A 23,914-nucleotide genomic window follows, 5' to 3' on the forward strand; every position below is an offset into this window, starting at 1 on the left:
CTCCCCTCCCCAGCCAGCCTCCCCTCCCCAGTCAGCCTTCTTCTCCCCTTCCCAGTCAGCCTCCTTCTCCCCTCCCCAGTCAGCCTCCTTCTCCCCTCCCCAGTCAGCCTCCTTCTCCCCTCCCCAGTCAGCCTCCTTCTCCCCTCCCCAGTCAGCCTCCTTCTCCCTTCCCCAGTCAGCCTCCTTCTCCCCTCCCCAGCCAGCCTCCTTCTACCCTCATTTAATAAAGTCATAGAAAAGCCAAGACAGAAGAGAGACTTTTGTCTTCTAGAACTCTTCATAACTGCTGCGTTCTTTTCCAGCCTGCTAGACAGGAAATCAATAAACATGTCAATTGGTGAAACAGTTCCCTTTGATAAACTCCTGGGTTTCTTTTTATTCTCATAAAGACGTATGATATCATAGACATCCTATCTAAACTCTGGTTTGTCGTTTGATATCTGATCTGATATATGTATCATCATAGACATCATATCTAAACTCTGGTTTGGCGTTCATATCTGATCTTTGTTTAGAATTAATAGTTTTGTTTGATAATAAATAACTTTTTAAATTGGCCTATACCGGTTGTTGATGTCCTCTCATTTTTGCCACAGGCTATGAGCCGGCCTGTGACAACATCCTATCTAAACTCTGGTTTGTCGTTCATAGCTGGTCGGATGATTTCCTTTGTTTTGTTTTTTTGTTGTTGTTGTTGTTTTTTTAAGGAATACCAGATCGACATCATCTTTGCCCAGACGTGGACAGACAGCAGGTTGAGCTACAATAGCACCATGAATATCCTGACCCTGAATAGCAACATGGTTGGACTCATCTGGCTCCCCGACACCATCTTCAGGAATTCCAAGAATGCTGACTCCCATTGGATTACAACGCCCAATCAGCTGCTCAGGATATGGAACGATGGGAAGATTCTCTACACACTAAGGTAAACAAAAGAGAAAATGTTTTGTTTTTGTTGTTTTGTTTGTTTGCTTGTTGTTGGTTTTTTTTTGTTGGTTTTTTGCCTCGGTCTGCTTTGGTTTTCATGAAGCGTCTCAGAGTAGGATTGCTGATTTAGTATCAGGGCTCCACTCTTATTCAGTATGTTGTTAATAAGAGGCGTAAACATTGATATACTATGATCTATGAGGCCATTTTGGGAAAATTGCCACTTTATCTCTGTTCTGCTTTGATAAGGTCAGAAAATAAATAACAGTTAGTGTTTCGCTCCTACTTACTTTTAACGGTTCCTAAAATCAGAACGGATCTTTTAGTTACTCAGCTCCGTGGTCTTGGAATTCTCTCCAGGATCAACTGGAAGTTTCCAGGATATGGTTTCCTTGGAGAAGTTTCAAAGTTTGGTTGACTCACATGTTACTGAGGAATGTTACTAGACTTCCTGTGTAGCTCAGTTGGTAGAGCATGGTGTTTGCAACACCAGGGTTGTGGGTTCAATTCCCACGGGGGGCCAGCACAGGAAAAAAAAAGTATGAAATTGTATGAAATGTATGCATTCACTACTGTAAGTTGCTCTGGATAAGAGCATCTGCTAAATGACTTAAATGTAATGAATGTGACTGTACACTATCTAGCTACTGGCCTGATATTGACTACACTATCTAGCTACTGGCCTGATATTGACTACACCATCTAGCTACTTCCCTCTGTTTACTGGCCTGATATTGACTACACTATCTAGCTACTTCCCTCTGTTTACTGGCCTGATATTGACTAAGCTATCTAGCTACTTCCCTCTCCTTACTGTGGATAGCCGGAGCAAATTATTATTATTATTATACTGGGCCCTGTGTTGTTGTGTTGCCTGCATAGCAGCTCAAACTCTCCCCCATTGAGCAGTGTAGACACATGTATTACGGTGAAGTCCAGATGGCTACTACCAATACTGCAAGTTATTTCTCCCGTAGGCTGTTAGCTATTGCCTTCGACATGTGATAGCCTACAGCTGCCCAGTGGGGAGCAACTCAACGTCTGCAAATAACCTCAATACAACACCGTTGCACCAGCTTGTTATTTCAGCTAATTGGCATGTCACAGTAACATCCTGATGGGGATCAATACTACAAGTTAATACTCCTTCGCCCATCAAAAATAAATATCACATTCTTTTACATGTTTTAACTAGTGCCATGTTTCTGTTGTTGCCAGCTAGCCAGCCCAGCATGTAAACTAGCTAGCTGGGAAGGTCTCATCAGGATGACTGACTGAACTAGCTAGTTGGGAAGGGCTCATCAGGACGACTGGCTGAACTAGCTAGCTGGGAAGGTCTCATCAGGATGACTGACTGAACTAGCTAGCTGGGAAGGTCTCATCAGGATGACTGACTGAACTAGCTAGCTGGGAAGGTCTCATCAGGATGACTGACTGAACTAGCTAGCTGGAGAGGGCTCATCAGGATGACTGGCTGAACTAGCTAGCTGGGAAGGTCTCATCAGGATGACTGACTGAACTAGCTAGCTGGGAAGGGCTCATCAGGATGACTGACTGAACTAGCTAGCTGGGAAGGTCTCATCAGGATGACTGACTGAACTAGCTAGCTGGGAAGGTCTCATCAGGATGACTGACTGAACTAGCTAGCTGGAGAGGGCTCATCTGGATGACTGGCTGAACTAGCTAGCTGGGAAGGTCTCATCAGGATGACTGACTGAACTAGCTAGCTGGGAAGGTCTCATCAGGATGAACTAGCTAGCTGGGAAGGTCTCATCAGGATGAACTAGCTAGCTGGGAAGGTCTCATCAGGATGACTGACTGAACTAGCTAGCTGGGAAGGTCTCATCAGGAAGGTCTCATCAGGATGACTGACTGAATTAGCTAGCTGGGAAGGTCTCATCAGGATGACTGACTGAACTAGCTAGCTGGAGAGGGCTCATCAGGATGACTGACTGAACTAGCTAGCTGGGAATGGCTCATCAGGATGACTGACTGAACTAGCTAGCTGGGAAGGTCTCATCAGGATGACTGACTGAACTAGCTAGCTGGAGAGGGCTCATCAGGATGACTGACTGAACTAGCTAGCTGGGAATGGCTCATCAGGATGACTGACTGAACTAGCTAGCTGGGAAGGTCTCATCAGGATGACTGACTGAACTAGCTAGCTGGAGAGGGCTCATCAGGATGACTGACTGAACTAGCTAGCTGGGAATGGCTCATCAGGATGACTGACTGAACTAGCTAGCTGGGAAGGGCTCATCAGGATGACTGACTGAACTAGCTAGCTGGGAAGGTCTCATCAGGATGACTGACTGGACTAGCTAGCTGGGAAGGTCTCATCAGGATGACTGACTGAACTGGCTAGCTGGGAAGGTCTCATCAGGACAGCTGACTGAACTAGCTAGCTGGGAATGGCTCATCAGGATGACTGACTGACTGAACTAGCTAGTTGGGAAGGTCTCATCAGCACGACTGACTGAACTGGCTAGCTGGGAATGGCTCATCAGGATGACTGACTGAACTAGCTAGCTGGGAAGGGCTCATCAGGATGACTGACTGAACTAGCTAACTGGGAAAGTCTCATCAGGATGACTGACTGAACTGGCTAGCTGGGAAGGGCTCATCAGGATGACTGACTGACTGAACTAGCTAGCTGGGAAGGACTCATCAGGATGACTGACTGAACTAGCTAGCTGGGAAGGGCTCATCATGATGACTGACTGAACTAGCTAGCTGGGGAGGTCTCATCAGGACAGCTGACTGAACTAGCTAGCTGGGAAGGGCTCATCAGGATGACTGACTGAACTAACTAGCTGGGAAGGTCTCATCAGGACGACTGACTGAACTAGCTAGCTGGGAATGGCTCATCAGGATGACTGACTGACTGAACTAGCTAGTTGGGAAGGTCTCATCAGCACGACTGACTGAACTGGCTAGCTGGGAATGGCTCATCAGGATGACTGACTGAACTAGCTAGCTGGGAAGGGCTCATCAGGATGACTGACTGAACTAGCTAGCTGGGAAGGTCTCATCAGGATGACTGACTGGACTAGCTAGCTGGGAAGGTCTCATCAGGATGACTGACTGAACTGGCTAGCTGGGAAGGTCTCATCAGGACAGCTGACTGAACTAGCTAGCTGGGAAGGGCTCATCAGGACGACTGACTGAACTAGCTAGCTGGGAATGGCTCATCAGGATGACTGACTGACTGAACTAGCTAGTTGGGAAGGTCTCATCAGCACGACTGACTGAACTGGCTAGCTGGGAAGGGCTCATCAGGATGACTGACTGAACTAGCTAACTGGGAAGGTCTCATCAGGATGATTGACTGAACTGGCTAGCTGGGAAGGGCTCATCAGGATGACTGACTGACTGAACTAGCTAGCTGGGAAGGACTCATCAGGATGACTGACTGAACTAGCTAGCTGGGAAGGGCTCATCATGATGACTGACTGAACTAGCTAGCTGGGAAGGGCTCATCATGATGACTGACTGAACTAGCTAGCTGGGAAGGTCTCATCACGACTGGCTGAACCCAATCCATTCCTCTCCACATTCTACCCTCAGTTGCGTGACATACGTCATAAATTTGGGCCCCAGGTGTGTCTGTTTAGCCCATATAGGTCCCTCTCCTCACAAAGAACACATTTTCCTGAAGGACCCATAAAGGCCGCCATGATGGATTTTCCACCATTTAGAATTAAAACGCTACTCCTCTGGCAGCAACTGACCGATCTGCACGAAACTTGATATTTTTGGACCAAGTTCTCCCAACACAACATTTTCTAGACTGATACCTAAAACAACATGGACCAATAAGCCTTCCAGTGGGCGTGGTCTGGCACATAAATTAATATAAATCAGTCACGCATATTCGCGTTGTAACAAAACGCTGAAGACTCAACATATGCAAGCACATTCATATTGACGACACAGTGGCGCTATATTGGGCTCATGTTTATACCTTCTGTTTCACTGAGAGTGATGGAATTTGGCACACATGCTCATGGAAATGAGTCTAGCGAATCTGTAAAGTATGGTTCAGTTTGGCTGCATGGTGTTGTTGCTGGACAGTACAAAAACAATGCAAGTTCATTGTCCCATAATGTTTCATCTAGAGTCACGGTTCTGGAAAATAAGATGTTTAAAGTAGTCAACATCATTAAAAAGGGTCCAAAATACATCAAAAGCATATTATATTGCATGATCAATTTGATTTTGAGGTATGATATTTGGTAAGCATGGTAAAGAGTACAGAAGTAACTTGTCCTAGGGCAATGTGTCCAATTTGTCCTGATTGTGGCCCACAGCTGAAACCCAGCTTTGCTGCTTTCAGCTATAGTTGTTTGACTTTATTTTTTCCCTTTGAGTGTTTGTTTAGGTGATGATATTTGTCAAGTTGGTTGCGTGGTTATGAACACTATGGCTGTGTCTCAAATGGCAGCCTATTCCTTATATAGGGCTCTACTGCCATTTGGGAAGCATCCTAGCAGTGAAATGCCACAGCTGTCACATCATTAACCAGAAGCCAGTGTCACACAGGGAAGTGTCACACAGGGAAGTGTCACACAGGGAAGTGTCACACAGGGAAGTACCAAGGGGCCTTAGTAAACCCCAACCACTGGAACCAATGGAAGGTTCTATAAGGTCTAGCTTCCACAAAGTTTGATGGATTTCTCTGTTCTCTGGCTTGGTAAAAAGCCATTACAGAATATCAACAAATGGAAGGTTCTAGAAGGCCTGGCTTCCACAACGTTTGTGGGATTTCTCTGTTCTCTGGCTTGGTAAAAAGCCATTACAGAATATCAACAAATTCACCATCATGTTTTTTCTAATACCATCAGTATTCTCCATCCCCCAGGCAGGGTTATAAAAGCCTACCCTTGGCCCTGTCTGAATCAACCAGCTGTGAATTTAAGGCTGGGAATGTGTTCCAAATGGAACCCCTAGTACCTATATAGTTCACTATGGGCTCTGGTCAAAAGTAGTGCAAGGGAATAAGGTGCCATTTGGGACGCAGTCTTGGTGCCACTCTGTTTTCCCAGTCTGGTTTGTACTCAGTCTCAGTGACAGACCCATTAAAGAGCAATATAACACAATCCCAACAGGCCAAGTCAGGTAGCCTCAGTGCATAATGGCTTTAAACAAACAGATTACTACATAGCACAGTCACAGAGACCCTTTCAGGAACTTATTGTCAACTGGTTCTTGAGGACAGAAAAATGCACTCAATCAACTTAAAGGTAGAGTTAGCGATTCACAAAGTAAACAGCGGCATCAGTCCGACTTGCACAGATACGCTGTGTGAGTGAGTCATCTTGACTGGGGCTCATCCATTATCTCACGTCAGAGGGCATTACTGCTCTGCGGATAGCCAACTTTCCGTTTATAATGTTACTAGTCTGCTTAGTAGTCAGAGCGATGCTGCCAGCGAGGGGTTATGTGCTGAACGTATGATCAGAGCGATGCTGCCAGCGAGGGGTTATGTGCTGAACGTATGATCAGGGCAGATATTCCTGCCAGTGAGGGGTTATGTGCTGAACGTATGATCAGAGCGATGCTGCCAGCGAGGGGTTATGTGCTGAACGTATGTATGATCAGGGCAGATATTCCTGCCAGCGAGTGGTTATGTGCTGAACGTATGTATGGTCAGAGCGATGCTGCCAGCGAGTGGTTATGTGCTGAACGTATGGTCAGGGCAGATATTCCTGCCAGCGAGGGGATATGTGCTGAACGTATGTATGATCAGGGCAGGTTTTCTTGGAAAAAAAGTGACATTTGAAAATAGAGATGCAGCTCTTGAATATTGAGAGTTATTTGACTAAATGTTTTTACCTGCATGTGACTGAAGGAGGATTTGATCAATTGAGACTCCTATCCCTGCAGCTGTCAATTCCAAGCTGCGCTCATCTCTTCATGTATAATTTGATAATACTTTCACTCATCAGACTACTGTCAATGTAATGTTATCTATAGGCTAACTGTTATTATGTGTGAAATTTGTTTCGGTATTGTTTAGGTGTAGTTTCGATGGGCAGGTTGACTGGCATCGTTTGTTTCCCCTTGCTCATCAATAACATGTTCTGCGTTATTCTACAAAGCCATGTGGTTAAATTATTTGCTATAAACATGTGCCCCAAAAGCTGATAAATACGCATAATACAAACTCATCATTACACTATTGTCTTTCTCAAATGAAATCGACCTCCTTATCAGTCAGTTAGGCCTTATTACTATATTCAATTGTGAAGTAAGGTGCACAATTATCGCCCATTCATCCATTTGTCATTCCTTCAGTGATGAGATAGAGACGGATTTTGCGCCTGGCTAATTGTCTTGGTTAAATTGGTTAATAACAACAGTAAAATGGCTCAACATTTTTGGCAAATGAGCATTTCGGGGAAAAGTAAGGGAAGGAGCAGGACATGGTTTTTGTTTTGTTTTTTTGTGGCCAATTTTTTTGATTTCCAAAATCAAACGTTGGCCTATGGCAGTTCTAGTGTTAAACTAGTTGTAGACATACAGACCCACAATTAAGAGGAATTGACTTATCACGAATCAGTTCGTAGATAAACATGTTTCCTGACTCAGGAGGCTACTGAAATAACTTGTGGCAGAGCAACAGCTGCTTCATGAAAACTCATAATAATGTTAACATTAGCACTACAATCTACAGTAACTTGCTAGCTAGCTTTTGTTGGAAGATTTAACATTGTGTACAGTACTAAGTAGTTAGCTTGTTAGTAAGCAGGATCTTTTCAGTCAAAATGTATGCTAGCTTTCGTACCCATAGTCCAAACTTCAGAGATACTGCTCATTTGAAGCACAATAATCCAGACGTAAAATGGTGTGTCTTAAGACTTCCTCACCAAAAAAAATAATACTTATGTATTGTTTTATCTTAGATTAATTTAGATCGTTTTGAGGCAGAAATGGGGTTCATCAGACAATGTCACCTAGGTAATATTTTCAAATTTTACGGCAATCAATTCTAACCAGTCTACTTTTGATCAATCCCATTACCATTTGCAAGATACGAGACGGATGTACACACTATCTGATGTAAGACAATGGGGCTCATCTGCAATATCTACGGTTAATTTAATCCTGCTGCCCATGGCAACGTCATATTGCTGAGATTCAGTTTAATAAAACTCTTAGGCTGCTTTTTACACAGGTAGACCAATTGTGACCGACCATCTCAAATTGGTCTCATGTAGCAACGTTTGAAATTGTGTTTTTTTTTTTACATTGAATAAAGGTAGAGACTCAGAGATAGACATTTGTTTATCATACACTACAGTTGAGGAACAATGGGAAAGTAATTCTGCTTTGAAAGTTGATAAACTTGTAACCTCACTTTTGAGAAAATGGCCCTTGAATATTTTGGGACCTACTGGAGAGCTCATCTTTGTCTACACCTATTCAGCATCGTTCACACCCTCTTATGCCTTAGCCTCACCCATCTCTTTTAAGGATTCACATGTGAGGCCATGGATTAAAACAACCAAAGATTTGAAGACTAAAGGCTGGTTTATACTACAGGTGTATTCGTGAATTCAATCTGGAGTGCCAGAGTGCACGCTGGGTGTTCGTAAACTCAGAGCGTTGTCAGATTGTCCATTCGTAAATTCAGAACGTTGAGAGCGCACACTGGATGCTCTGGCCGAGGAGTAGTGTTGATCAGAGCTTTCTGACCTAACAACAGTAGTCAAGCTCCTAAACTAACTGGCTACCGTTGGCTAGCTTGCTAGCTACTTCCAGACACATGAGAGAACAGCTCACTCTGGCCATTTTACTCGCCCTAGCAGAGCTGGTTAAGCTGTGTTCATGTTATCCAGAGTGTTGGTGACTAACTGTGCTGCTGGCAACAATTTAGTTACGTTTTTTTTGTCGACGTTTACTGACATCAGCCATATTCAACATGTTGAAAATGTGTACATTTGTTAGTTATTCTGCACTCTGGCACACTCAGACGAGAGTGCTCTGAGTAGATAGCCAGAGTGAATTTGTGTAAAAGCAGTGTTGCTCATGCGTGGGACATTTTTGGGTGTTTTTATTAGTTATTGTCACGTGTGCTCTCTCTCTGGCCTCTAGGTCACCAGACTGCTCATTAGGGTGCACACCTGTCACCAGCGTGGGGCGCATAATGACACTCACCTGGACTCCATCACCTCCTTGAATACCTGCCCTTTATATGTCCGTTTTGGTTTCTTCCCCAGTCGTCATTGTTGCTGTATCTGTTCCTGTCATGTCGGTATCGCTGTTTGTGTTTCTTGTTTTGTTCATTTATTTATTAAAATGTATTCACTCCATGAACTTGCTTCCCGACTCTCAGCGTACATCGTTACAGTTACGGACAAGCTTTCATTAAGACTTTGATTAATTGAATAATATGTTTCATAATCAAGCTAATCAATTGAAACGTATTGACTGCAATCAATTACATAGCGGGTTAACTGGTTTGATTGATGATGTTTTTAGTGAGAACTTTCAATGGCCTTTTTTGAACGTCATGACACTATAAATCCAGCTATAATAATCTGCCGTAAATACTGTTGATATAATATCCTATTTTAATAGGGTTTAAGTGCGCCTTATCTTGAAATTAGGAAAAACATTGCTTGCTACTTCCCACACAACTGAAAATGATTTGAGAATTTGTTTTTGAATTTCATTATAAATATGTCATCTCAATATCCTTTTTTTGACATTGTAGCCATCTTGCTAAAATTGACTGTGCCTCTTAATCATGTTTTAAACTCCATTAAACACATTCCAAGATGTAAAGAACATGCCAATGTAAAAACCTTGAAATAATATTTACATTTTATTTTATATATTGTTTTATTTTTAAGAATAGTTCAGAATCAACAAGTTCAAAAATAATAAATAATTGATGTATTTTAAGCACAAGTCCCTCTGGCAATATTCATCTACACAGGATTTCCTCATTGACAGAGCTGCATACTCTAATATCGGAGCAGACTTGTCCAATTACGTTAGAGATGGTGTGTGTGAGGTTTCTGCCCCGGACAATTCTCTACATAAATTCTTATACTTTACAGCAGGGATCATCAACTAGATTCAGCCGCGGTCTGATTTTGTCTTGAGTGGATGGTCAGCGGGCCAGATCATAATTACAAATAATTAGTAGATTATTATTTATTTATTTAGATGCAAATTGACCGCAAGAATCCCAAACAGATATAATATTTGACTAAAACGTCATAATTTCAAACCTTGTTTATTTTGATATACTGTACAAATACATACACTCATCGGACAGTTTTTTAGGTACACCACCCCTTTCACGAAAATGGATCGCTCCTACAGACAGTGAGTCACGTGTCTTGCTATATAAAGCAGGCAGACAGGCATCAAGGCATTCAGTTACTGCTCTATTGAACGTTAGAATGGACAAAACGAGTGACCTAAGAGACTTTGAGAGTGGTATGATCGTCGGTGCCAGGCATGCTGGTTCCAGTATCTCAGAAACGGCCTCCTGGGCTTTTCACGCACGACAGTGTCTAGAGTTTACTGAGGAATGGTGTGACAAACAAAATCCCTCCAACCAGCGACAGTCCTGTGGGCGAAAACAGCTCGTTGATGAGAGAGGTAGAAGGAGATTGGCAAGAATCGTGCAAGCTAACAGGTTGGGCCCACATACAGACAAATAACGACGCAGTACAACAGCGGTGTGCAGAACGACATCTTGGAACGCACAACTCGTCAATCCTTGTCACGGATTGGCTATTCCAGCAAACGACCACATCTTACCTGGTATCAATGCTGGTGGCGGTAATGTACTGCCGTCCAATCTGCAGCAACTGCGTGATGCCATCTCGTTAGAATGGACCAACATCCCTGTGGAATGTTTCCTGTGGAATGTTTCCGACTTGTAGAATCCATGCACCGAAGAATTCAGGCTGTTCTGGAGGCAAAGCGGGGTCTGACCTGGTACTAGATGTGGTGTACCTAATAACCTGGCCATTGAGTGTATCTATAATACGCTTGTTAATACTTTGGAACAGATTTCCAAACTTAAAATCACTTGAAACTGATTTGCTGATGTTGTTTTGCTGATGTCCAACAATTTGTTCCTCAGAAAACTTGGGGGGGCCAAATAAAATCACACTTGGTCCACCAGGAGGGGAACCCTGCTTTACAGTATAGTGCACATACAGCTTCTGAGCATGTGGTGTGAGATGTCTCAAACTCTCACTCACACTCTCAAATGTGTGGCCCATAGGGTTCTGGTCAAAAGTACAGTGACTTGCGAAAGTATTCACCCTCCTTGGCATTTTTCCTATTTTGTTGCCTTACAACCTGGAAATAAAATAGATTTTTGGGGGGGTTCGTATCATTTGATTTACACAACATGCCTACCACTTTGAAGATGCAAAATATTTTTTATTGTGAAACAAACAAGAAATAAGACAACAAAATAAACTGAAAACTTGAGCGTGCATAACTATTCCCCACCCCAAACTCAATACTTTGTAGAGCCAGCTTGTGCAGCAATTACAGCTGCAAATCTCTTGGTATGTCTCTTTAAGCTTGGCACATCTAGCCACTGGGATTTTTGCCCATTCTTCAAGGCAAAACTGCTCCAGCTCTTTCAAGTTGGATGGGTTCTGCTGGTGTACAGCAATATTTAAGTCATACCACAGATTCTCAATTGGATTGAGGTCTGGGCTTTGACTAGGCCATTCCAAGACATTTAAATGTTTCCATTTACATTACATTTTAGTCATTTAGCAGACACTCTTATCCAGAGCGACTTACAGTAGTGAATGCATACATTTCTTTTTTTTTAACTTTTTTTTTTCATACTGGTCCCCCGTGGGAATCGAACCCACAACCCTGGCGTTGCAAACACCATGCTCTACCAACTAAACCACTCGAGTGTTGCTTTAGCAGTATGCTTAGGGTCATTGTCCTGCTGGAAGGTGAACCTCTGTCCCAGTCTCAAATCTCTGGAAGACTGAAACAGGTTTCCCTCAAGAATTTCCCTGTGTTTAGCGCCATCAGTTCAGACCAGTTTCCCAGTCCATGCCAATGAAAAACATCCCCATAGCATGATGCTACCACCACTATGCTTCAATGTGGGTATGTTGTTCTCGGGGTGATGAGAGGTGTTGGGTTTGCGCCTGACAGCGTTTTCCTTGATGGCCAAAAAGCAACATTTTAGTCTCATCTGACCAGAGTACCTTCTGTCGTGTCTTTGGGTTACCATTAAACGGAAGACATGTTTATCAATTAGCTCCCTGTAATTATTATCACGCGATTAAACTGATTAATCGTTTAATTGTAATTAACCTCTATGGGCTAGGTGGGACGCTTGCGTCCCACCTACGTAACAGCCACTGCCAGCCTGTGGCGCGATTTTCAAAACCTTAAAAATCCTATTACTTCAATTTCTCAAACATATGACTATTTTACAGCCATTTAAAGACAAGACTCTCGTTAATCTAACCACACTGTCCGATTTCAAAAAGGCTTTACAACGAAAGCAAAACATTAGATTATGTCAGCAGAGTACCAAGCCAGAAATAATCAGACACCCATTTTTCAAGCCAGCATATAATGTCACCAAAACCCAGAAGACAGCTAAATGCAGCACTCACCTTTGATGATCTTCATCAGATGACAACCCTAGGACATTATGTTATACAATACATGCATGTTTTGTTCAATCAAGTTCACATTTATATCAAAAAACAGCTTTTTACATTAGCATGTGACGTTCAGAACTAGCATACCCCCCACAAACTTCCGGGGAATTCGCTAACATTTTACTAAATTACTCACGATAAACGTTCACAAAAAGCATAACAATTATTTTAAGAATTATAGATACAGACCTCCTCTATGCACTCGATATGTCCGATTTTAAAATAGCTTTTTGGTGAAAGCACATTTTGCAATATTCTAAGTACATAGCCCAGGCATCACGGGCTCGCTATTTAGACACCCGGCAAGTTTAGCACTCACCATAATCATATTTACTATTATAAAAGTTTGATTACCTTTTGTTGTCTTCGTCAGAATGCACACCCAGGACTGCTACTTCAATAACAAATGTTGGTTTGGTCCAAAATAATCCATCGTTATATCCGAATAGCGGCGTTTTGTTCGTGCGTTCCAGACACTAAAGAAGTGTCGCGCGCATGGCGCAATTCGTGACAATAAAATTCTAAATATTCCATTACCGTACTTCGAAGCATGTCAACCGCTGTTTAAAATCAATTTTTACGACATTTTTCTCGTAGAAAAGCGATAATATTCCGACAGGGAATCTCCTTTTCGGCAAACAGAGGAAAAAATCCCAAAGGCGGGGGCGGTCGGGGTCACGCGCATAAGCCCAGTGTCCCTTGATCGGCCACTTGAGAAAGGCGATAATGTGTTTCAGCCTGGGGCTGGAATGACGACATTCTGTTTTTTCCCGGGCTCTGAGCGCCTATGGATGACGTGGGAAGTGTCACATTAGAGCAGAGATCCTTAGTAAATGATAGAGATGGAAAAGAAGTTCAAGAAATGGTCAGACAGGCCACTTCCTGTAAAGGAATCTCTCAGGTTTTGACCTGCCATTTGAGTTCTGTTATACTCACAGACACCATTCAAACAGTTTTAGAAAATTTAGGGTGTTTTCTATCCATATGTAATAAGTATATGCATATTCTAGTTACAGGGTAGGAGTGGTAACCAGATTAAATCGGGTATGTTTTTTATCCAGCCGTGTCAATACTGCTCCATAGCCCTAACAGGTTAACTAGGAGATCGGGGCACCAAGGAGAATATTCAGATTACATAGCTATAATTTTCCTAATATAACTTTCCTGTATTATAATATTATATTCTATTATAGTATAGGCCGATTATCTTCTAGTTTAAATGGTGTATTTTACCTCTAGTCCAGTCTCATTCCAAACGTCGTAAATTGTTGTATCTGCACGAACCCAGTCTTTACTAAAATCATCCATACATCAATTGTCTTAAAATCATTTATTTACTACACTAAGTTATTAACAGAAAAACATACAAACAGTAATTATCGTCACAAAGGATTGGTAGCGGAATGTGCCCTTGTGGGCTAAACAGGCAGGTCGGCCTGTTGAACAATGGGTCATAAACGATCAGCTGAGAATGCACACCTACAGAGTTCATTAATATTAACAATTGACAATTGAAGGCTCACTCATTCGGGAACAATTGCAATCAATATATATTTACGCTCAGTGTGTCGTCGTGATCCTTGTTCGAGAGTTCTGTTCTGTTGGGGAGTTTTGTCCGCGTTCTCTCTCTCTCTCTCTCTCTCTCTCTCTCTCTCTCTCTCTCTCTCTCTCTCTCTCTCTCTCTCTCTCTCTCTCTCTCTCGGTTAGAATGGATCTTTCAGAGCGACATTCATTAATGTCGTCATAGAATGGTTGTTTCGTTGGTCTTCGCGTTCGATGATATAATTTACTTAGCTGCAGACTAATAATTAATATCAAAGACTTGTTCTTATTCTGTCGGTATCAATAGTCTAAAAGTTAACCACGTGGTATGGTTCACTTTCAGTAGAGGAATTGGAAGGTAAAACCTATTAGGCCTGGTCTCAAGAAATGTAAATCAGGGGGTGTTTTATAGTGCCCATAGAACAGCTTGTCAAATGACGCCTGGTCCTGTATGGGTCCCTGGGGGCGTGCCTATGACTGAGTTAGAATTGTATTTCTGTAACCAAATCTATCACATTACATCAGTACATAGCATCTCAATGTCTTACAAAAGCTTTATCCTTTTAATACATTCTATACAACCATTATGATGCTATTATATAAACAGTTTTATGGTAATATGGCTATATTGTCTCTTCTGAGTATCACAAAATTGTACCAAGCGGATCAGTTCGTAGCTGGATTCTTCACCAATCTTCCATACCTTCTCCAGAACACAAAATGTCGCTTGGCTCTCCAATTCTATGAGTTGGAAGAATTTCCTGTGTCTCTCTATGGGTCATGTGGCCAGAGACTCTCCTGGAATTTTAGAGTTTTTACGACCCTTTACACACAGGGTGGATTGGGGGGAAGGTAGGGGGTGGTTTTGCAGAAGGGAGGGGGTCAACTGTCCTCCCTGTACCAAAAGAGGCCAACGTCATGACACTTCTTCCATATGTTTTGGGAGTCTCCCACATGCCTTTTGGCGAACACCAAACGTGTTTGCTTATTGTTTTCTTTAAGCAATGGCTTTTTTTCTGGACACTCTTCCATAAAGCCCAGCTCTCTGGAGTGTATGGCTTAAATTGGTCCTATGGACAGAAACTTAAATCTCCACTGTGGAGCTTTGCAGCTCCTTCAGGGTTATCTTTTGTCTCTTTGTTTCCTCTCTGATTAATGCCCTCCTTGCCTGGTCCGTGAGTTTTGGTGGGTGACCCTCTCTTGGCAGGTTTGTTGTGGTGCCATATTCTTTAATGTTTTAATAATGGATTTAATGGTGCTCCGTGGGATGTTCAAAATGTCAGATATTTTTATAAATATATAACCCAACCCTGATCTGTACTTCTCCACAACTTTGACCCTGACCTGTTTGGTGAGCTCCTTGGTCTTCATGGTGCCGCTTGCTTGGTGGTGCCCCTTGCTTAGTGGTGTTGCAGACTCTGGGGCCTTTCAGAACAGGTGTATATATACTGAGATCATGTGACACTTAAGATTGCATACAGCTGGACTTTTTTTAACAAATTATGTGACTTTTGAAGGTAATTGGTTGCACCAGATCTTATTTAGGGGCTTCATAGCAAAGGGGGGTGAATACATCTGCACGCACCACTTTTTTAAATTATTTTTTTAAACAAGTAATTTTTTTCATTTCACTACCTCAATTTGGACTATTTTGTGTGTGTCCATTTCATGAAATCCAAATAAAAAAGCATTTAAATTACAGGTTGTAATGCAACGCAATAGGAAAAACACCAAGGCGGATGAATACTTTTGCAAGGCATTCTAGTGCATTATATACACTCTTAGAAAAAAAAGGAGCTATTTAGAACCAATAAGGGTCCTTCGGCTGTCCCCATAGGATAACCATTTGAAGAAATCTATTTGGTTCCAGATAGAACCCTTTTGGTTGGAGTTCAACCTGAAACCAAAAAGGGTGTAGGGTGCCATTTGGGGTGCATTCATGCTCTACTGTAACAGCGAGGTGCTCTACTGTAACAAGCGAGGTGCTCTACTGTAACAAGCGAGGTGCTCTACTGTAACAAGCGAGGTACTCTACTGTAACAAGCCAGGTGCTCTACTGTAACAAGCGAGGTGCTCTACTGTAACAAGCTAGCTGCTCTACTGTAACAAGCTTATTTGCTCTACTGTAACGAGCTTATTTGCTCTACTGTAACAAGCGAGGTGCTCTACTGTAACAAGCTAGGTGCTCTACTGTAACAAGCGAGGTACTCTACTGTAACAAGCTAGGTGCTCTACTGTAACAAGCGAGGTGCTCTACTGTAACAAGCTTATTTGCTCTACTGTAACAAGCTTATTTGCTCTACTGTAACAAGCTTATTTGCTCTACTGTAACAAGCGAGGTGCTCTACTGTAACAAGCGAGGTGCTCTACTGTAACAAGCGAGGTGCTCTACTGTAACAAGCGAGGTGCTCTACTGTAACAAGCGTGGTGCTCTACTGTAACAAGCGTGGTGCTCTACTGTAACAAGCGAGGTGCTCTACTGTAACAAGCGAGGTGCTCTACTGTAACAAGCGAGGTGCTCTACTGTAACAAGCGAGGTGCTCTACTGTAACAAGCGAGGTGCTCTACTGTAACAAGTTAGATGCTCTACTGTAACAAGTTAGATGCTCTACTGTAACAAGCTAGGTGCTCTACTGTAACAAGTTAGGTGCTCTACTGTAACAAGTTAGATGCTCTACTGTAACAAGCGAGGTGCTCTACCGTGACAAGCGTGGTGCTCTACCGTGACAAGCGTGGTGCTCTACCGTAACAAGCTAGCTGCTCTACCGTAACAAGCTAGCTGCTCTACTGTAACAAGCTAGCTGCTCTACTGTAACAAGCTAGCTGCTCTACTGTAACAAGCGAGGTGCTCCACTGTAACAAGCGAGGTGCTCTACTGTAACAAGCGAGGTGCTCTACTGTAACAAGCGTGGTGCTCTACCGTAACAAGCGTGGTGCTCTACCGTAACAAGCGAGGTGCTCTACCGTAACAAGCTAGCTGCTCTACTGTAACAAGCTAGATTGTCACGGCTGTCAAAAGGAGAGGACCAAGGTGCAGCATATGTGTCGTTCCACATTTTATTTAATCTGTGAAACTATGCAATACATCAATAAACTGAATAAACAAAACAACAAACCGTGACGCAGAGGAGAAACAAACACTACTCAAAAATAATCACCCACAAAACCCAGGTAGAAACACCCCTACTTAAGTATGATCTCCAATTAGAGACAACGAGGACCAGCTGCCTCTAATTGGAGATCATCCCAAACAAACCAACATAGAAATACAAAAACTAGAACCTAAGAACATAGAAATACAAAACATAGAAAAACACAAAACACCCCCTGTCACGCCCTGACCTACTCTACCATAGAAAATAACATCTTACTATGGTCAGGATGTGACATAGATGCTCTACTCATAACCTTTTGTTGGGGACAATGAAAGGCCACTCTAAAATGTGACGTTTTTTCACAAAACACAATGCCACAGACGTCTCAAGTTTTGAGGGAACATGTAATTGGCATGCTGAATGTCCACCAGAGCTGTAGCCAGATAATTTTATGTTTCTCAAACATAAGACGTTTTAGAGAATTTGGTAATTAGGTCCAACCGGCCTCAGAACCGCAGATCATGTGTAACCACGCCAGCCCAGGACCTCCACATCCGGCTTCTTCACCTGAGGTATCGTCTGAGACCAGCCACCCGGACAGCTTATAAAACTGTGGGTTTTGCACAACCGAAGAATTTCTTCACAAACTGCCAGAATCCGTCTCAGGGAAGCTGATCTGCATCCTAGTTGTCCTCACCAGGGTCTTGACCTGACTGCAGTTCGGCATCATAACCGATTTCAGTGGGCCAAATGCTCACCTTCGGTGGCCACTGGCATGCTGGAGAAGTGTGCTCTTCACTGATGAATCCCGATTTCAACTCTACCAGGCAGATGGCCATGACCGCGTGTATGGTGTCATGTGTGCGAGCGGTTTGCCGATGTCAACATTGTGAACAGAGTGCCCGATGGTGGCTGGCGGTGGGGTTATGGTATGGGGCAGGCATAAGCTACAAACAATGAATACAATTGCATTTTATCGATGGCAATTTGAATGCACAGAGATACCTTGACGGAGATCCTGAGGCCCATTGTCGTGCCATTCATACACCATCATCACCTCATGTTTCAACATGATAATGCACGGCCCCCATGTCAACAAGGATCTGTACACAATTCCTGGAAGGTGAAAATATCCCAGTTCTTCCATGGCGCACATACTCACAAGACATGTCATCCATTGAGCATGTTTGGGATGCTCTGTATTGACATGTATGATAGCGTGTTCCAGTTCCCGTCAATATCCAGCAACGTCACACAGCCATTGAAGAGGAGTGGGACAACATTCCAACAGGCCACAATCAACAGCCTGATCAACTCTATGTGAAGGAGATGTGTCACGCTGCATTATGCAAATGGGGGTCACACCAGATACTAACTGGTTTTCTGATCCACGCCCCCTACCTTTTTTTTAAGGTATCTGTGACCAACAGATGCATATCTGTATTCCCAGTCATGTGAAATCCATAGATTAGGGCCTAATTAATTTATTTTAATGTACTGATTTCCTTATATGAACTGTAACTCAGTAAAATCTTTGAAATTGTTGCATTTTATATTTTTGTTCAGTGTATACACTCAAGTCGTATTCACCAGTCACAGAGACAGTGTAGTCTTTGACCTGATGAATCGACTATTAATAGTGGAAATGCATCATAATCCAATTACTGCGCTTTAGTTTGTCAGTCCTCACTATAAAGTTGCCCCGAGCTTAACAAGTGACATCGATAAGGGATCATAGCTTTCACCTGGATTCACCTGGTCAGTCTATGTCATGGAAAAGAGAGGGGAGTTCTTTAATTTTTTGTACACTCAGAGTAGATCATCAATTGGACTCCGTGAGAGAGAATCCATGAATATAGATCATCAATAGGACTCCTTTGTTCATGATTTGACTCACCCACACAGATCTGCCTCATTGCAACGCCGTTATTTCCCGTTGTTCTAGGGAAACGCTTCACAGAGTGACCGAGACAGCGTGGTAGACTTTCTGACTGCATCCCAAATGGTTACTCTATTCCCTATAACTGCACTACCTATGAGGCTTATGGGTAATACGGTGCCACACAGACAATGTTCAGCTGTTACATCTCCCCTTGTCCAACGAGCTGCTTCCCTCCTTCCTTACTCATGACTCCCCTCGCTAAATAGGCCACTGCAGAATGCCTTGGCATCACCTTGCTCAAGGGCAGAACTTAAAAAGGGGAAAATCTACAATAGTGGTGGTAGTGACTGCTGTGAGGGCTGTAAAAACAAATGAAAGATTCTATCTGTATCATAACTAGATTCATCCCAAAATACTGTCACCAGCAGAAAGAGCTCTGTTTTTTTTATGTGGTTATTTTTATTTTTGGGGGGGGAGAGAGATCTATTCAACTGTCAAGTCGGAGGAATATCAACAAAGACGTATTTGTCAAGCATTTCATCTAATCTTGCTCGGAGACATGTCTGTCTGAGACGTGCCTGTCTGAGTTTATATTTGATATGTGAAAGTAATGGACATATGCTGGATGATTTGTTGCAGTGTTTAGGCTTAGGGATGATTTGTTGCAATGTTTAGGCTTGGGGATGATTTGTGGCAGTGTTTAGGCTTGGGGTGTCACGTCCTGGCCAGTATAAGGGTTAATTGTTATTGTAGTTTGGTCAGGACGTGGCAGAGGGTATTTGTTTTATGTGGTTCAGGGTGGTGTGTTAGTTAGGAGGGCGTTTGATTTATTATTTCCGGGTTTTGAGTTATGGTCTATGTTTATGTATTTCTATGTGTAGTCTAGCGAGTGTGTTTCTATGTTGAGTTAATTGGGGTGGAGTTCCAATTGAAGGCAGCTGTTTGGTGTTGCCTTTGATTGGAAGTCCTATATTAGTTGGGTGTGTTTGTCTTGTATTTGTGGGAGATTGTTTTTGCATTGCGTGTTTTTGTGAGCCTGCAAAACTGTCATTTGTCGTGCTTATTGTTTTCTTGTTTTTCGTGTTCAAACGTTCTTTAATACAATTAAGAAAATGAACGTCAACTCTGCTGCATATTGGTCCACCTTTTTAGACGACTATTTCGCTATATCATCCTGCGACGAAGAAAGTCGTGACATGGGGATGATTTGTTGCATTGTTTAGGCTTGGGGATGATTTGTTGCAGTGTTTAGGCTTGGGGATGATTTGTTGCAGTGTTTGGGCTTGGGGATGATTTGTTGCAGTGTTTGGGCTTGGGGATGATTTGTTGCAGTGTTTAGGCTTGAGGATGATTTGTTGCAGTGTTTAGGCTTGGGGATGATTTGTTGCAGTGTTTGGGCTTGGGGATGATTTGTTGCAGTGTTTAGGCTTAGGGATGATTTGTTGCAGTGTTTAGGCTTGCTGGATGATTTGTTGCAGTGTTTGGGCTTGGGGATGATTTGTTGCAGTGTTTAGGCTTAGGGATGATTTGTTGCAGTGTTTAGGCTTGCTGGATGATTTGTTGCAGTGTTTAGGCTTGGGGATGATTTGTTGCAGTGTTTAGGCTTGGGGATGATTTGTTGCAGTGTTTAGGCTTGGGGATGATTTGTGGCAGTGTTCAGGCTTGGGGATGATTTGTTGCAATGTCTAGGCTTAAGGATGATTTGTTGCGGTCTTGTCACTTATCAGTGATTTTAGCAGGGTTTAAGTTTGGGGATGATTTGTTGCAGTGTTTGGGGACATGTATTGCCGTGTTTAGGCTTGGGGATGATTTGTTGCAGTGTTTAGGCTTGGGGATGATTTGTTGCAGTGTTTAGGCTTGGGGATGATTTGTTGCAGTGTTTAGGCTTGGGGATGATTTGTTGCAGTGTTTAGGCTTGGGGATGATTTGTTGCAGTGTTTAGGCTTGGGGATGATTTGTTGCAGTGTTTGGGCTTGGGGATGATTTGTTGCAGTGTTTGGGCTTGGGGATGATTTGTTGCAGTGTTTAGGCTTGGGGATGATTTGATGCAGTGTTTGGGCTTGGGGATGATTTGATGCACTGTTTAGGCATGGGGATGATTTGATGCACTGTTTAGGCATGGGGATGATATGTTGCAGTGTTTAGGCTTGGGGATGATTTGTTGCAGTGTTTGGGCTTGGGGATGATTTGTTGCAGTGTTTAGGCTTGGGGATGATTTGTTGCAGTGTTTAGGCTTGGGGATGATTTGATGCAGTATTTGGGCTTGGGGATGATTTGATGCACTGTTTAGGCATGGGGATGATTTGTTGCAGTGTTTGGGCTTGGGGATGATTTGTTGCAGTGTTTAGGCTTGGGGATGATTTGTTGCAGTGTTTAGGCTTGGGGATGATTTGATGCAGTATTTGGGCTTGGGGATGATTTGATGCACTGTTTAGGCATGGGGATGATATGTTGCAGTGTTTAGGCTTGGGGATGATTTGTTGCAGTGTTTAGGCTTGGGGATGATTTGTTGCAGTGTTTAGGCTTGGGGATGATTTGTTGCAGTGTTTAGGCTTGGGGATGATTTGTTGCAGTGTTTAGGCTTGGGGATGATTTGTTGCAGTGTTTAGGCTTGGGGATGATTTGTTGCAGTGTTTAGGCTTGGGGATGATTTGTTGCAGTGTTTAGGCTTGGGGATGATTTGTTGCAGTGTTTAGGCTTGGGGATGATTTGTTGCAGTGTTTAGGCTTGGGGATGATTTGTTACAGTGTTTAGGCTTGCTGGATGATTTGTTGCAGTGTTTAGGCTTGCTGGATGATTTGTTGCAGTGTTTAATGTTTTTTCATGTACATTCATGGCTACTGCAGGCAGACTTTGGGGTAGCATCTCAAACTGCACCCTATCCCCTATATAGTGCACTACATAGGGAATAGGCTGACATTTGGGACTCATTCACATCAAATTTTATGTTTACATTGACAATTTCACCTTACAGTGAAATGCTTACAAGCCCTTAACCAACAATGCAGTTTAAGGTTAGTCGAGGTAATTGTCGAGGTATTTGAGGTAATATGTACTTGTAGGTAGAGGTAAAGTGACTATGTGTAGATAATAAACGGAGAATAGCAGCAGTGTAAAATAGGGGGGGGCAATGCAAATAGTCCGGGTAGCCATTTGATTAGATGTTCAGGAGTCTTATGGCTTTGGGGTAGAAACCGTTTAGAAGCTTTTTGGACCTAGACTTGGCGCTCCGGTACCGCTTGTCGTGCGGTAGCAGAGAGAACAGTCTATGACTGGGGTGGCTGGATGCTTTGACAATTTTTAGGGCCTTTCTCTGACACCGCCTGGTATAGAGGTCCTGGATGGCAGGAAGCTTTGCCCCAGTGATGTAGTGGGCTGTACGCACTACCCTCTGTAGCGCCTTACGGTCAGAGGACGAGCAAGTTGTCATATCAGTTAGTGATGCAATCAGTCAGCATGCTCTCGATGGTGCAGCTGTAGAACTTTTTTGAGAATCTGAGGACCCTTGCCAAATCTTTTCAGTCTCCTGAGGGAGATAAAGTGTTGACGTGTCCTCTTTACGACTGTCTTGATCTGTTTGGACCATGATAGATTGTTAGTGATGTGGACACCAAGGTTACTTGAAACTCTCGACCAGCTCGTCTACAGCCCCGTCGATGTGAATGGGGGCGTGTTTCCTGTTTCCTGTAGTCCACGATCAGATCCTTTTTTTAATATATTTTTTGTATTTATTGATTATTCGAAATATGCAATATAATTGCAGTGAAGCCGCTCAACAACTACATCCTACCATTCATCCAACAGATTCCCATTCAGAGAGACACACAGAAGCATCCGGGGTCAATAACTACATCCTACCAGTCACCCAACAGATTCCCATTCAGAGAGACACACAGAGGCATCCAGGGTCAATAACTACATCCTACCATTCATCCTACAGATTCCCATTCAGAGAGACACACAGAAGCATCCAGGGTCAATAACTACATCCTACCAGTCATCCAACAGATTCCCATTCAGAGAGACACACAGAAGCATCCAGGGTTAACTACATCCTACCAGTCACCCAACAGATTCCCATTCAGAGAGACACACAGAGGCATCCAGGGTCAATAACTACATCCTACCAGTCATCCAACAGATTCCCATTCAGAGAGACACACAGAAGCATCCAGGGTCAATAACTACATCCTACCATTCATCCAACAGATTCCCATTCAGAGAGACACACAGAGGCATCCAGGGTCAATGACCTGCTCAAGGGCACGTTGACCGATCTACAACCAGGCCAAAAAACGTGAACCCTCAACCCTCCAAGATCCCCCCCACAGTTCCCCAATAGCTGTCCCTCAACCCTCCAAGATCCCCCACACAGTTCCCCAATAGCTGTCCCTAGACCCTCCAAGATCCCCCCCCACAGTTCCCCAATAGCTGTCCCTAGACCCTCCAAGATCCCCCCCACAGTTCCCCAATAGCTGTCCCTCAACCCTCCAAGATCCCCCCCCACAGTTCCCCAATAGCTGTCCCTCCACCATTCGAGACCCCTCCCACAGTTCCCCCCCAAGAAGAAAAAAAATACAATTAATTCCATTCCCCACCCCCCAAGAACCCCCCAATGCACCAACAACCAAGAGAATGAACTAAAGAGAAAAGGAAAAGACAGAAGAAAACAGCAAACAACAATGCAAGAAAATAATAAAACAAAACAATTAATTTAAAAGGAAGGACATCAAGGACAACTGAAATCATAACAGCAATGCCAACTGTATATGTTTGTGTGCATGTCT

The 23,914-nt window shown here is 43.2% G+C and overlaps 1 protein-coding gene across 1 annotated transcript in view; it reads left to right on the top strand.

Moving 5' to 3' along the window:
- Positions 1-23,914, top strand: part of LOC106613408 (gamma-aminobutyric acid receptor subunit gamma-3-like) — a 225,088-nt gene that overhangs the window by 26,446 nt on the left and 174,728 nt on the right. Inside the window, exon 2 of the mRNA XM_045688601.1 lies at positions 708-928. Coding sequence (XP_045544557.1) covers positions 708-928 — 221 coding nt within the window. The remainder of the gene's footprint in view (positions 1-707; positions 929-23,914) is intronic.

Source organism: Salmo salar, chromosome 10 (genome assembly GCF_965601325.2).
Source record: "Salmo salar chromosome 10, fSalSal1, whole genome shotgun sequence".
NCBI lineage: Eukaryota > Metazoa > Chordata > Actinopteri > Salmoniformes > Salmonidae > Salmo > Salmo salar.